The sequence below is a fragment of the Solanum tuberosum genome, unplaced genomic scaffold, assembly GCF_000226075.1.
Source record: "Solanum tuberosum cultivar DM 1-3 516 R44 unplaced genomic scaffold, SolTub_3.0 scf00089, whole genome shotgun sequence".
NCBI lineage: Eukaryota > Viridiplantae > Streptophyta > Magnoliopsida > Solanales > Solanaceae > Solanum > Solanum tuberosum.
This window is the reverse complement of record NW_006239012.1, coordinates 629,179-646,368: the sequence shown is the minus strand read 5'-3', so window position 1 is coordinate 646,368 and position 17,190 is coordinate 629,179. Positions and strand designations below refer to the sequence as shown.

Sequence of the window (17,190 nt, the reverse complement as noted above, 5' to 3'; positions counted from 1 at the left end):
CAGAGATTTCTACAAAAGAGAAAAAATAGAATTCAAACAACTTCACCATATCATCACTAGATGCTACTGATGGAATTCGGCTCCATTTAGTTTCATATGTACATATGTTTTGTATTTTAATTTGGTGTTACTAATATATATATTTTTAATGTGAGAGCTAGAAAATATATAAATTTTTCGAATAGGTGAATTATAGTAATGAAACACAACACTTGTGTATCAATTATTTTACAGGTTTGGAAATACAAAATTAAAATTTCATGTTTTTATTTCATGGTACGAATCACACTTACTCTATGTGCCGAAATGCAACGAGACGACACATTTGATATTCAATAGCACTACCCAATACCATGACCCTCTATAAGTAGGAGTTAATATCTTAAAAAATCATTAAATTATAAAAAATTATCTGATAGTGTCAGTAAATTTTATTTTATATCAATAGAATCACTCAACCTAAAAATTTTATCTTCAAAAATTATTCAACTATATTTAATATTAAAATAAATTTGACATGTCAAATTAAATTATTTTGTTATGCCATGTAATCATGAACCCCATAAATAAATTATTTAATGTCATGTAAATATAAACCCCATAAATAAAAAAAAATCTATTTAGTTCTTTGCCATGTAGTTATTTTTTTTCTCCTTCTAATTGGCATGATTCTCTTTTTTGCAAAATAATCTGTTGTGAACACAAATGGCCCAAAGGCTGGCCAAGCTGTTGAGCCTAGGGCTAAACTACAAAGAGACCCAAGAATTAGACAACCCAATACGAGATTTGCTTGGAATCCAGGTTGAATAGAGTTTATATGGTTGTCAACTGCGATTTGGAAAGAATATGTGTATTATGAAGAAACTGTCTTTTCCTCTCATCTTCTTTCTAAAGTCTTAACTTCTTATTTCCATTCTTATCTTTATCTTTAGTTACTTGTTATTTCGGTACTTCTCTTTGTGATTCAAGTGTTTTAGTATAATTTGGTTATCAATAAATATATCTGTATTGAGAATTCGGGTTTGTTTCATTGGAGCTTTCATCCAGAGGTCTTCGATGGAGGACCAAATATATCGAACAATAGAAGATTCAATCAAGGCCGTGAAGGATACTTGGCCGAAGGATCTCGTTGAAATTCGTTCAATGTTACGCGAGTTGGTTGGAAACCTTCCTATGAGTAAATCTGAAACGATGAAATTTCAACGATTTTATGGCGAGAATTCAGAGTTAAAGATTTCTCAGGCAGAACGCTACTTTAATTTCTATGAAATTGCAGAAAACCACAAGTTATATCTTGCCTTGCCCTATATAGACGGAGCGGCTTTAACATAGCACCGATGACTTTTTCAGAACAAACAATTGGCAGAGTGGAAACACTTTGCTGCGAAAGTGTTGATTCGCTTCCGTAAATGGCATCTCAAATCACCGGAAGGCCGCTTGGCCAATCACTGGCAGGTAACCTCTCCGACTGAGTACCCAAGTCATTTTGAGGCTATTTTGTCAGGTTTTAATGACCAAAATATACTTTTTCCGTGTCTTGCACAAGTGCATCCACATAGAAGCAATATATCCAATTCGTCGTTGCCTCAGATTTATGTCAAGCAATCTGAATACCCAATCAAAATTGATGCGCACAAGATGTTCGATGAAATGTTAAATAACTACTGCCCCAAGGTATTCACCCTAGCGCCATTAGATGATCCATTGCATTCGGATGAAAGAATATCTGATGTGAAGCATAGAAAATAAAATGGGGGTGTAGAATGTGATGTAGGTATGGCCATAGTGTTAAGTGTACCATATATTGCTTATTTGCTGAAATTTTACTGTGCTTGCAAGGATCGTTCAACCATAGTTGTGGACGACTTTAAGGAAATCTTTAGGAAATCCACGTGTCTTATTGACAATACCTCCAATGATCAATGTCTGTCTTATCACTGTTCAATTAATTATGATGTGATTTTTTTTTTGTCACTATTTGTGGAACTGCACATGATGATTATGTATGGATCCAGGAGTAAATTCTAAGTTCCTGACTCTATAGGTTATACACCGAATGTAGAATCATTACTTTTGTTGGGATCTACTGGCACGTTTTGTTTCATTACGTATGTTAATTATATGACTCAAGTATGGGATCCAGGACGACCATGGTGTATACATCTTTCCAGTTTGCTTTCCAATCTTCCATTGGCAGTTGCTTCTTCTTTGCAATTCAGTTACTGTTACACTCACTTGGAAATGAACACTCGGAACAAGGATTGGGAGAAGAACTCAAGGGGACTGTTTGTTTTGGCCTTTCAGGCAACTCCAGAGTTGATACTACTACGATTTATGCTTTACTCGAACCTTGAGGACAAGGTTCTTTTTGAGGTGGGAAGTATTGTTGTGAACACCGATGGCCCAAAGGTTGGCCAAGCTGTTGGGCCTAGGGCTAAACTACAAAGAGACCCAAGAATTAGACAGGCCAATACGGGATTTGCTTTGGATCCAGGTTGAATAGAGTTTATATGGTTGTCAACTGCGGGTTGGAAAGAATATGCGTATTATGAAGAAACTGTCTTTTCCTCTCATCTTTTTTCTAGAGTCTTAACTTCTCATCCCCATTCGTATCTCTATCTTTAGTTACTTGTTATTTCGATACTTCTCTTTGTAATTCAAGTGTTGTTAGTATAATTTGGTTATCAATGAATATAATGTTTATGTATCTGTATTGAGAATTTGAGTTTGTTTCATAATCAATAGTTTTTTTTTCTGGACTATTAAAGACGACAAAAAGCTCAATTCCCATTTTATGGAGAGTAGGAATTCATGTAAAGAAACTTTGTTTAACAAGATTAATATTAAACCCAATTGGATAAAGAATGACTCTAAAAAGATTATATTTGCTAAACTATTGTCGTCGGTAATGGTCCAGAATAAACGTTACTGATTATTGAGAAATAGCATAATTATATGGTATAAAAATAAATAAATTTTATAATTTTATTTAGGGAAAAAGGTAAAAAATGTCCGTAAACTATGTGAAAGGAACAAAAATGCTCTCCGTTTATAGTTTGACTCAAAAATTCCCTTACCGTCAATATTTTGGTTCAAAAATGCCCTTGCAGTCGATACTTTGGTCCAGAAATCCCCCTATAATTGCAAATTGGGTAAAAAATATCCTTTTCCGAATATATATATATATATATATATATATGTATATATATATATATATATTCTTCTTAAACTTGTCTTCTTACTAATTAAAGTATTACTCCTTCTGTCCCTAATTACTTGTTAACTTTTCCTTTTTTAGTTGTCCCTAATTACTTGTCAATTTTGACAAATCAAAAAAGAACAATTTTTTTTTACCTATTACACCCTCAATTAATTACTTTGAAAAAGATAGAACTTCTTGAAACTTGAAGAAGAGTGTGAAAGTTAGGAATCAGTTAAGTCGTTAAGGGCAGAAAAGTCATTTTGTAATACTTAGTTATAACCAACTGAGTTAGTTAGAGTTAGTTCACTGATGTGTATAAATATAGATGTCTTGTAATACTGTAACTAACACAATTCATTCTGCAATACAAAGATTTTAGAAGCTCCTAGAAGCTCTCTGTAAAAGCTCACAATTGAGCTATTTTTTCACTTTACGTTCATGGTATCAGAGCAGGATTTCACAGTGATTACTGTTGAAGTCGATTGGACATAGGATCAAAGAATCAGAAGGTGATTCATCGATTCATCTGTTTTTCGTTTTGTTCAACGTTGCAGATCAGAGCACAATTACAAGTTGAAGGTTATTTGAGCTTGAATTTACTCTGTTTGAAGTGTTATTGCTTCCGCGACAACAATCTCTCATAGATCAGTCATGACGAATGAACACACAGCAGTTGAGCATCCTCAGACTCTGCTTAATGGACAAATTGCGTCTGGATCTGCAAATGGAAGTGCAACATCAGGAAATCCAGCTCCAGGACAAGGTATTGACTATAATCATCCCCTATTTCTTAGTCCTACTGATGTGAGTGGGATCAGTATCATCTCGTTTCAGTTGTTAGGAATTGAGAATTATACCTTGTGGAGTAGATCAGTCAGGCTAGCTCTGCTAGGGCGGAACAAAATTGGTCTAATTGATGGAACTTCTAGAAAGGAGGTGTACAGTGATGACTTAGGGTGACATTGGGAAAGAGTGAATGCAATTGTGTTATCCTGGCTTATGAACTCGGTGTCTAAGAGTTTACTGAGTGGAATAGCTTTTGCTACTACTGCGTTTGATGTTTGGAATGACTTAAAGGAAAGATTTGACAGAGTGGATGGGTCTAGAACCTATAGTCTCCATAAAGATATAACCTCTTTACAACAAGGAACTGCTTCTGTGTCTGTGTACTACACTAGACTGAAAACTTTGTGGGATGAATTTGAGGCCTTAGTGCCTCCTCCCTGCTGCAATTGTGACAAATCAAGAGGTTTTGTAGTGCATTTAAACAGGCAGAAGTTATACCAATTTTTTATGGGATTGAATGAATCATATCATCAGGCTAGGAGTCAGATCCTTCTGATGGATCCACTCCCAAACATTAATCAGGCCTATGCTATGATAGTGGGGGATGAGAGTCAAAAAGCTGTAGTTACCAGCACTGGTGGTATGGGCATGAGTGCAGTTGGTATGGAGTCGTTGTCTTTGTATTCTAAGGTTGGTAATAGCTCAGGCGTAAGTCAAAGGTTCAAAAGGAACTCCCTTCTTGTGTGTGAATTCTGTAAATGCAAAGGACACAGCAAGGAATTCTGCTATAAGGTGATAGGGTATCCTCCTGATTTCAAGTCCAAAAGAAAGGTTCAAAGTGGTTCATCTGCAACTCGTACATCTGACTCTTATCCAGGATCTTTACCAGCTCAAGCCAATTTCTCATATGGCTTGACTAATAATGCTCATATGCCAGATTTGGGACACACTTGTGATCCTGTGTCTACTAACAGATATGCAGGATCTGTTATGTCTGCAACAGGGTCTGGTGCTTCTGCAGTTCCTCACTATACTACGGTTGCAAGCCATGCTGAGAAGGAGGTTCAACAACTCCTTCAGGGTTGCACATTCACAAAGGATCAGTATGATCACATCCTTCAAATGTTTCAGAACAAACCAGAACGTACTACCAGTGATGGTAATGTAGCACACACTGCAGGTAATGTTCTCTTTGTATCTGACAATAGTCAAGTCTGGATTATTGATACATGAGCTACAGATCATATGGTGTCTAATCTGGATATGTTAACTAAGGAGACTGTGTCAAAACTTGAAGTTCCTAGGACAGTATCTCTTCCTAATGGTGATGTCACTCAAGTAACTCATATTGGTTCTTGTGCCTTATCAAATAGAAGTATACTTACCGATGTGTTTCACATCCCTGACTTCAAGTATAATCTCATGTCTGTCAGCAAAATCACATAGGACTTAGGCTGCTCAGTCACTTTTTTCCCTCATTTTTGTGTATTCCAGGAGCTCTTCAGTGGAAGGGTGAAGGAGGTTGGTAAGGAAGATGGTGGTCTATATGTGCTGTTGAGCCAACTAAATAACTACAAGAAAGATTCTCTGTGTGCTGGTTCTAAGCTGGACTCAGCACTCCAGGAATCCACTTTGGAGTTATGGCACAAAAGACTTGGACATGTGTCCTCAGTAGGTCTCTCTAAAATGTTTGCTATGACTAAACAAAGTTTGTGTAATATCTCTAAGTGTCTAGTATGTCCTTATGCTAAACAAACAAGATCTGTATTTCCTTCTAGTTGTATCAAAAGTACTGCTTGCTTTGATTTAGTACACATTGATCTTTGGGGTCCTTACAATACTCCTACAGTTGATGGAAATAGATATTTTCTGACTATTGTGGATGATTTTTCCAGAATGACCTGGCTGTTCTTATTGCAATTTAAGTCTGATGTGTGTGTCTCACTTAAAGTTTTTCTGCAATATGTGAAAACTCAATTTGGCAAATCTGTGAAGGTGTTAAGACCTGACAATGGCACTGAGTTTGTTAACTCAGTCTGTGCTCAACTGTTTAAAGATTTGGGGATCATTCATCAAAGATCTTGTCCATATACTCCTCAGCAAAATGGTGTGGCTGAAATGAAGCATAGACATTTGCTTGAGGTAACAAGAGCACTTCGATTTCAGGCAAAAATTCCTTTGAAGTATTGGGGACACTGTGTGCTGGCTGCTGCTTATGTTATTAACAGACTACCTAGTAGTGTGCTTCAATTTCAGACACCTTATGAGAAGTTGTATGGGAGCCCACCTGTACTAACTCACTTAAGGACTATAGGCTGTTTGTGTTTTGCAAAAGTCCTCAATGAGCATGACAAGTTGCTCCCACGATCAAGATCAGCAATACATATGGGATACTCAGATGTACAAAAGGGGTACTTATTGTTGGATTTCCATAGTAATTCTTTTTTTACTAGTAGAGATGTGCTCTTTCGAGAAGACATCTTTCCTTTTGCTCAAATGGACACCTCAGTCCCTCCGCCTATCTTTGTAGATTCTTTACAAAATAACCCTGAGTTATCTGTTCAAATAGATCACTTCCCTCCTGTTCTCCAAAAGGCTGACAATATGGTGAATGTATGTGAGCCAAGTCACACTGAGTCTAACTTATTTCCTTCTGTCGGAGAAGAGGGTGTCTCTTCCCAAAGGCCTGATCCTGATGATTCGCATACTGCTGTCCTAGGCTCAGACAATCTGGAGTTTGCGGTCCTAATAGGGACAAGAAGATCCACTAGAGTCAAGCATTCTCCACCATGGTTGAAAGACTTTGTCTCATTGAGTGCTACTAAGGGTGTAAAGTTTCCATTGTCTGATTACATGAGTTATTCTCACCTGTCTCCCCACTATCAATGCTATATTGCAGCAACCTCCTTCATTCGAGAACTAACTACTTATTTCGAGGCTATCACAGATCAGAGATGGATTGATGCTATGAAGGCTGAAATTCAGGCTTTGGAAAGCAATCAGACTTGGCAGATTACTGATCTACCTCTTGGTAAAGGCCTATTGGCTGCAAATGGATTTACAAGGTTAAATATAAGTCCAGAGGGGAATAGACAGGTTCAAGGCAAGGTTGGTTGCAAAGGATAATAGTCAGCAGGAAGGTATTGATTACTCAGAGACATTCTCACCTGTTGTCAAGATGGTTACAGTGAGATCTATTGTTGCTCTAGCTGCTTCTCGACAGTGGCATATTCACCAAATGGATGTCTTTAATGCATTCTTACAGGGTGATCTGACAGATAAAATTTACATGCACCTGCCTCAAGGTTTTGTCAGTCAAGGGGAGAAGGTGTGTAGACTAATAAAATCTCTCTATGGACTGAAGCAAGCTCCAAGGCAATGGAATCACAAGTTAACTGAGGCCCTTATCAAACTGAATTTCAAGCAGAGTCAACATGATTACTCCTTGTTCATAAATAAGTCAGATGCAGGGATCGTTATAGTACTTGTGTATGTGGATGATATGTTAGTAACTGGGAGTAGTTTGAAGCTAATAGAAGAAACCAAGAAGTCAATACAACAGGTTTTTAAAATGAAGGATTTGGGAGAGTTAAAATACTTTCTAGGCATTGAGTTTACAAGGTCTTCTGAAGGTGTACTAATGCATCAAAGGAAGTACACTCTTGAACTTATATCTGAAGTGGGCATGACAGCAGCTAAGCCTGCTGGAACTCCTATTGACATCAATGTCAAACTAACATCCAAGGAGTATGATGAGCAGACAAACAGACAGCTAGAAGACTCAGATGATCCACTGGTAGATCAAACCATGTATCAGAAGTTAATTGGCAAACTGTTGTATTTGAATATGACCAGGCCAGATATAACCTTCAGCACTCAAACACTAAGTCAATTTCTACAACATCCAAAGAAGTCACATCTAGATGCAGCCTTAAGAGTGATAAGATATCTTAAAAGACAACCTGGACAAGGATTAGTGTTTGCCAGTAACTCTAATGACTTAGTGACTGCTTACTGTGATGCTGATTGGGCCTCATGTGCAATTACTAGAAAGTCTGTCACAGGGTATATGGTTAAAATTGGTAAGTCACTAGTGTCGTGGAAGGCCAAGAAACAAACCACTGTGTCCAGAAGTTCAGCTGAAGCTGAATACAGAAGTCTAGCCACTACAGTGTCAGAGTTAGTATGGCTGCTTGGAATGCTGAAGGAAGTGGGGGTTGAGATTCAATTGCCAGTTCAAATATTCAGTGATAGTAAGGCTGCAATTCAGATTGCAGCAAATCCAGTATTTCACGAAAGAACTAAGCATATTGAAATTGATTGTCACTTCATACGGGAGAAACTACAAAAGGGGCTAATCAAAGTAGACTACATTTCAACTAAAGAACAACCAGCAGATATCCTAACTAAAGGTCTATCCAGACCGCAACATGATCACCTTTTGTCCAAGCTTGGAGTCTTAAACATTTTTTCACCTCCTAGCTTGAAGGGGAGTGAAGAAGAGTGTGAAAGTTAGGAATCAGTTAAGTCGTTAAGGGCAGAAAAGTCATTTTGTAATAGTTAGTTATAACCAACTGAGTTAGTTAGAGTTAGTTCACTGATGTGTATAAATATAGATGTCTTGTAATACTGTAACTAACACAATTCATTCTGCAATACAAAGATTTTAGAAGCTCCTAGAAGCTCTCTGTAAAAGCTCACAATTGAGCTATTTTTTCACTTTACGGTCAAAACTCTTAAGTTTTTAATTCATTAACTTCATAATTAATAGGGGTAAAATGATAAACTCACTATGTCAAACATTGTTTATTTATTGAGTTTTAACTTAAAAGATGCCTCGACAATTGATTTTAAACTCATTCTTAAAAAGTCCCTAATTTTCTTCTCCCAGACATTTTGATGTGGGTATTTACCTAAGATTCCATATGTACCCCTTCTTCATTGGTTTTCCTCCGTCAACGGCGTCACTATTCTTTTACCTGCATTAGTAGACTAGATATATCCCTTATTTTTATGTTTATAAGTAGTGCTATACAATCAATTTACGAACTAATAAAGATCTTTATACATACACTTTATTTCTATTATTTCTTTCTTTTGATATCCTTAATAACATGTTGGTTATACCTACTATTTAAATGAAAACTAAGTGTTTCCTGTTTCCCTGCATTAGTAGACTAGATATATCCATGTTTATAAGTGGTAGTAGTATGTAACAGTTTACACACTAATGAATATTGGAACTCTTTTGTTATTTTTTTTTTCATATCCTCAATAGCAGGTTGATTATAACTATTATTTAAATGGAAACTAAAAGACCGTTTGGTAGGATGTATTAGAAGAAATAGTCCATGTATTATGTATGTTACTATTTAGAACTGTGTTGGGTAAGAATTTGGGCCTATGTATAACTAATTAATGGATTAGTTTTACACCCTACATGGTATTATAAGATGTATTACTAATACCTCTCATTTGGTGGTATTAGTAATACCATGTGATTAATCTATTTAACGACAAAAAAAAATCCTTCAACTTTTTAATCATTTTAAGATGCATTACTAATCCATGTATTATTAATCCATGCATTACTAATCCCTGCATTACTAATCCCTACATTATTTTACCTTATTTGAAGTTTATTTTTTCCTAAAAGAAAAGACAAAATATTACCATAAATATTTTTATTTTTTATGAAAGAAAAATATATTTTTCTTTCATATTTGGTTTATTCTTTCCTTAGAGGGAAAAATTGGAATCCTATAAATTGAAGATCTTATTCTCATAACAAAAAACAAAATAGAATCCACAATGTAATCGTTTAGCGAGTTTTGTTTATGAGGAGATTTTTCTATCTATAACTTTTATTCTTTTAGTTAGTTTTTAATTACGTAGGCCAACTGGTCCTATCAAATAATAATATCATGTCTTTTAGTATAGTTTTATTTGTCATCTAATTTATCGGCATATGATTTGCAATTGTAAGCTTCCGCATGACGCCCAAATCACTTTCGAACCCAATACACCAACACCCTTCACTATACAGCTACTGAATTTGATTATTTAATTATTGATCATATACATAGAACTAATTTCCAGATTATATTGGAAAACATGAAAAATCTTTTAGATGCACATATTTGTCCAAGAGTGTTCCTGGCCCAGTAAATATCACTTATTCTGATATTTATCCGTGATGGTATACAAGTATAATAGGCTTATGAACTAGTAAATATTGTCTATTCTAGTGCTTTTGGCACCGAATTAGAATTACATTAACAATGCATACTTTTGATATTAACTTGGTTCTTCAAATGTAACAGGTCTTCAATAATCAAGTTCAAGTTACAGTTGTTAGCCTTTTCTTTGGTGAACATCTAAGTGATGGATAGAATCCAGTTTCAAAGTGAAGATCTTGTGGTTCCACAAAAAGTTGCATGAGCCTCTACATAAACATTGCTTTTACAATGGGTACGAAAAGCAAAGGCCATAACAAAGTTCATCTCTAAGGGGTTGTTTGGTGTGAGAGATAAAAACAAATAGTCATGGGATAAAAAAATAGTCCTGGATAATATTTTGGTTTCTTGTTTGATTGTCATGTTTGGGATAACTTATCCCACCATTTATATCATAGTTATGGGATAAGTTATCCCATATACATGGTGGGATAACTTATTCCAGGATAACTAATCCCAGGATAATTAATCTTGGGATAACATGTTCCCAACCAAACGACCTCAGGATTCTGTTGGGAAACGTAAGCACAAATAAATGTGCACGACAGGAAAATAGCCAAAGAAAACTCAATCTAAACTTTTCCTTCGAAGACAAACAAAATCAAGCGCAAACTCAGTTTGGGGCAGCAAACAAATCAACCAAAAGAAATATAGCAAGGCAAAATAAAATCAATACACGAGACACCAAGATTAACGTGAAAAACCTCTTCGGGGTGAAGAGTAAAAACCACAAGGTCAAATCTTCACTATAATCAAAAGAGTTATAAATGTGTTTTTCAAAATGGCCACCAACAAAGTGCCAAACAATGAGCAACACAACTACAAGATATCACAAAAAAGCTAGAGAAATAAATGGAGTAAAATCACCAAACATAGCTACTTTTCACGTACTAAAATCTGGAGCTACAGAACTGAAAATCCACCTCTCTCAGTTCCCAATCAAATTTTAAGTTGAAAGGAACAAGTTATCCAAAAATCAGCTCAATCGGACAACAAACGAAGCAGAAATCACCATTTTAAATTGGCTGCTAGAGCTTGTGCGAAAATGTGCACTCTCTCACTTTCTCTCTATATGACTGTTGATCTCCCTTGTGAATCTTCTGAAAATAAGACCTAAAAGAAGTCTTATATGCACCATAATATTGGGCTTATGTGTAAAAGTGGGCTAGTTCAAATTGGACTTTTATTTATCCACATAGGAAGATAAAAAGACCCAAACCCCCACATTCTCCCCCTCCCGACTATGTAGAGAAGACCGCCATCCCGGTGATCATGCAACATTCTTCAAACTTCCCTCTTGACAAAGCTTTACTTGTCATGCCGAAACCATTATAATTGGTATGGATCTTTTCAAGTTCAAGCAACTTAGAATCCAACACATCTCGAATTCAATGATACCTCACATCAATGTACTTAGATCGACCATAAAATGTATAATTCTTGCCAAGATGATAGCACTTTGACTATCGCAATAAAGCACATACCTCTCTTGAGCACAACCAAGTTCCCCTAAGAATTTCTTCATCCAAAGCAACTCTTTACAAGATTCAACAACTACAATAAGCTCAACTTCTATAGTAGATAGAGCAACACATTCTTGCAACCTAAATTGCCAAGATACAACTCCCCCTTGCAAAAGTAATCAAGTAGCCTGAAGTAGACTTACGAGTATCAACATCACTAACATATCTGAGTCAGTGTAACCAGAAAGAATAGGCTTTCCTGTCCCAAAACACAAACTCAGACTAGAGGTGCGGAAAAGATATCTCATAATCAATCCACTTTACATCATTCAATTGCTCTCTTCTCGGATTAGAAATAAAATGTCTAACAATACCAACAAAATGAGCAATATCTAATCTTGTACACATCATTGCGTACATCAAACAACCAACGGTTGAAGCATAAGGAATTTTCTTCATATTTTTCTTCTCACCATCACCGGAAGGATAATGGTTCGTGCTCAATTTGAAGTGCATAGCTAAAGGTGTATGAACAACCTTAGCTTTGTACATGATGAATCTAAGAAGTACTTTCTGACTTTACTTCTCTTGTGATAACAATAACTTTTTGGCCTCTTTGTCACGGACAATTTGCATGCCAACAATCTATCTTATTGGTCCCAAGTCTTTCATAGCAAAAGACTTATTCAATTCTTGTTCAATCTTTTAATCCTGCAAGCATTATGATCAACAACAAACATGTCATCAACATAAATAAAAAACGATAATAAAGTCACTCTCAGAGAATTTTGGCACAAAAATACAATGGTCTAAAGAAGTCTTCTTGAAATCGTGCTGACTCATGGAAGAAAAAAACTTCATGTACCATTGCCAGGGAGCTTGTTTTAGACCATACAAACTCTTCTTGAATTTGAAAACATAATTCTCGTTTCTCTTAACTTCAAAGACTTTCATCTGCTCCGTATAAATTTCTTCATCTAAGTCACCATGGAAAAATAATTTTAACATTCATTTGCTCAACCTTTGAGTCCAGACTTGCAGCCACGTCTAGAACCATAAGAATGGCTGACATCATCACAACCGGAGAAAAATATCTAATAAAAATCAATTCTTTTTTTTCTGGTTAAATCCCTTCACAACTAATCTAGCCTTGAACCGTGAAATTGGATTACCATTTTCATACTTCACCCTGAAAATCCACCTGTTTTTCAATGCCTTTTTGTCTTTAGGTAGCTTAACCAAATCAAAGGTATGATTATTATGTTGAGCCTTCATTTCATACTACATAGCATCAAATCACCTTTCTTTTTCTTCACTCTACATTGCCTCGTCAGGACTATCAGGTTATCATCTATCAATTAAGAGTACATACTCATTGGGAGATTAACGAGATGTATATATATTTTCTCTGTAGTAGATCATTCGAGAGAACTCTCTGGAGCATCAATTGTAGTTGGTTGATGACCAACTATATCATCTTGCATGGGAGTATCAACCTAATACTGGTCATTATGATCACCATATTCAATATCAACTTGATTTTAATCATTTTGAAGATTCTCTTCAGGTGCAATAGTAAAAAATTGGATCAACATCAACTAGGCTCTCACTACTCTGAGAATCAAATTTCTTAACTTTATCAAGATCTTCAATTGTTTGGTCTTAAAAGAACACAACATTATGACGTCTAACAAGTTTCTTCTCAACTAGATCAAAGAAATGATAGCCAAATTCATCTTTACCGTAACCAATAAAGATACATTACCTAGTTTTAACATCCAACTTTGACCTCTCATCCTTAGAGACATACATAAAGGCCTTACATCCAAAATCATTAAGATGATCATTAGAGACATTCTTATCAGACCAAACTCTGTCAGGGACATCATCATTCAAAGCAACAGTAGAAGATAAATTGATAACATAAGCAAAAATATTAAGTTCTTCTGCCAAAAAGGAATCTGGCAGCATAGCATCTGAACGCATATATTTAACCCTCTCAACTAGAGTTCTGTTCATCCTCTCTACTAAACCATTTAGTCGAGGAGACTTTGGAGGAGTTTTCTTCTGCCGAATACCCTACTCTCTACAATATTTATCTAAAGGACCAATATATTCATCACCATTATCAGAATAGATACATTCTAATTTCTTCCCTGTCCGTCTCTCAATAAAGCCTGAAAATTCTTGAACACATCAAGTATTTGATCCTTGGACTTCAAAAAAAATTTCCAGAGTTTGCGAGAATGATCATCAATAAAGGTCACAAAGTAAAGTGCACCACCATGAGACTTTATCTTAAAATGACCACATAAATCATAATGTACCAACTCCAGCAAATCAAACTTTCTTGAAGGTGGATGACTGTGAAAAGAAACTCTTTTTTGTTTAATGGTTAAGCAATGCACACATTTCTTCAACTTTACTTGTTTCACTCTAGAAAGAAAATTCTTCTTGGCCAAATTATCAATCCCCATCTCGCTCATATGACTAAGCCTTCTATGTCATAACTCTTATGAAGTATCATTCTCCACTAAATTTACTGAGCCTCTAGAAATGAAGCCCTGAAATACAAACAAGTTAGATAACTTGTTACCACGAACCACAATCATTGAACCTTTATTATGCTTCCACTAGCTAGCACCAAGGGTGTTAACATAATCCTCATCATCAAGGTTTCCCACATAAATTAGATTCAAGAGAACATCTAGAATATGCTTGACATTGTTGAGAACTAGTCTCAATCCATTGTTACTTTCTAACAAATTGTGCCAATGCCAAGTACCTCAACATCATTATCATTTTCAATCTTCAACTTTCCAAAATTACCTGGAGTGTAAGAAGAAAATAATTACTTCTTTGGTGATGCGAAGTAGAATAAGAATCCACAAACCAGCTAGACTCATCACAAACAATAATAATGACATTTTCACCACAAGCAATAAGAAGATCATCCTTAACAACAATAACAACATGATTTTCATTATCGCCATCTTTCTTTTGTTGTCTCATATCTCTTTAGTACTTGTAGTGATATTTCCTTATATGTCCATTCTTATAGAAATAGTCACATGTAACATTCTTGTATTTAGACTTTGACTTGCCTCTACTTTTATCTCTGTCATTCTAACCTCTGAAATTGCTTCTCCCCTTGTCTTTAGTAACCAAAATATTAGAGTGTAAAACTAAAGAAGATGAACCTTGAGATATTTTCTCATCTCTTCATTCAAGACACTACTCTTAGCATATTACGTAGTTACAACACCATTTGAAATAAAATTAGTCAAAGAAACTCGAAGAGTTACAAAAGAGTCAGACACAGTATTAATAAGCCAAAGTCCCTGTATTTCTTCATCAAACTTTACACCCATTCCAGACAACTTGTGAAAGACACCCTGAAAATCATTTATATGATCTAAATAGGGTTGACCTCTCTATATCTAAGATTCATCAATTATTTCAGCAGAAACAACTTGTTATTGTCAGTCTTCAAAGCATAAAGTGTGACAAGCTTATCCCACAAACATTAGCACGTGTCTCATTCATAATGTGATTCCTAACATTATCTTCAATTCATTGTATGATATAGCCACAAACCTGCAGGTTCTCAAATTCCCAATCCTTATTATTCATATAATCGAGTTTATTGGAAGATATAAATGTAAATGCATTTTCTTGAAAATACAAGATATTTCATCTTGCCTTTTCAAATATTATAATGGCTACCATTCAAACTAACCATCTTGCTCATATTTGAATCCATTATTTGAATAGTTAATCAATAACAACCTAATGCTCTTATATTACTTTGTTGAGAAAGACAAGAAAAAACAAATGTGCATGACAGAGCAATAGTAGAAGAAAATCCAATCTAAGATTTTCCTTATAATTGAACCAGGAGAGGACAAATGAAATCAAGCACAAACACTGTTTGGGGCAGCAAACAAATAAACCAAAAGAAATATAGCAAGGCAAAACAAAATCAACATATGAGACACCAAGTTTAGCGTGAAAAACCTCTTCGGGGTGAAGAGTAAAAACAATAAGGACAAAACTCTAATATATTCGACAAGAGTTACAAATGTGCTCTATAAAATGGACACCAACAAAGTGCCAAACAAGGAACAACACAAGTACAAGATAATACCAAAAAACTAGAGAAAAGGAGTAAAATCACCAAACACAACTATTGTTCACGAGCTGAAATATGGAGCTATAGGACTCCAAATCCACCTCTCTCAATTTCCAATCAAAGATTAAGTTGAAAAGAACAAGTTATCCAAAAATAATATTAATCGAACAAGGAACGAAACGAAAATCACGATTTGAAATTGGCTATTAGGGCTTCTGTGACAATCTGCACTCTCTCACATTTCTCTCTATATGGTTGTTGATATCTCTTGTGAACCCTCTAAAAATAAGACCTAAAGGAAGTCTTACATATGCACCATAATATTGGGCTTATGAGAAAAAATTGGCTAGTCTAAATTGAGCTTTTATTTGTCTACATAGAAGAAAAAAATGACCCAAAACCCAAGAGTTCTCTATAAATGCACCATAATATTGAGCTTTTATTTTCAATTCTCATTGTTAAGACTTTCATTAGTAGAGTTTAAGTGTAATTTTTGGATGTGTTCAACATACTGTGATACTTCTCGGATTTGGATTTAGTTGTAGTAACTTGTCACAAAGAGAGATACAAGGTAATAAAATTGTTAGGAGAAACTTCAAAAATAATTGTTTGAATATCTTAGCTAATTTGGTTGATCATTCTGAAGGTGTTAAAGTTCAGTTTATCCCCATATTTATATTCAGAACTCTGCTTCTAAGATTTTAAATATATTTGAATTGATATTTTTTAAGGACTAAATAATAGATAACATTAGAAGGTTTTTGATGCCACTATGAGTTGATCAGATATCCAATAGTGCCATTATGATTTCCTAATTCTCAAAGAATCTCCAAAAAAGATCCAAAGATATTATGTTTTTCGTTTATTCATAAATATACTATGAAAGGTATTTGTGTTTGCAATTCTACAACAACTGCATCTAGAACCACTGTAAAAATCAAACATGGTGATGAATTCATAAGATGAGAGCTTTCCCTACCATAATCATCAAGTGAAGAAAGACATTTTAAAAGGATTGGATGTAAGTGTAACATTCAGTAAATTTGGGTTAGGATTTGAACTTATTTTATGCTTGTAGTGAAGAAAGATATGTTTAAGGGTGTGTTTGGTATGAAGAAAAGTATTTTCCATGAAAAAGTTTTTTTGAAAAATATTTTTTTTCAGGAAAATAATTAAGAAATACTTATTTTTCATAGGGTGTGGGTGTGGGGATGATGCCCATAGGGTGGGGTGAAGATGAGGTGTGATAAAAGGGCAGTGGCAGAGCTAGAATATTAATTAAAGGGGTTAAAAAATATGAAGAAGAAAATTAACAAAGAAGTTAAAGATATTCAACATTTACTATGGATACATAAAAAATAATTTTAACCT

General features: G+C 35.0%; 1 protein-coding gene across 1 annotated transcript; it reads left to right on the top strand.

Moving 5' to 3' along the window:
• The first annotated feature begins 4,201 nt into the window (after positions 1-4,201).
• Positions 4,202-7,114, top strand: LOC107060539 (uncharacterized). The gene is made up of 3 exons (XM_015308538.1): positions 4,202-5,168; positions 5,229-5,326; positions 5,483-7,114. Exons 1-3 carry the CDS (start codon positions 4,202-4,204, stop codon positions 7,112-7,114), a joined length of 2,697 nt encoding a protein of 898 aa, XP_015164024.1.
• The last annotated feature ends 10,076 nt before the right edge of the window (positions 7,115-17,190 follow it).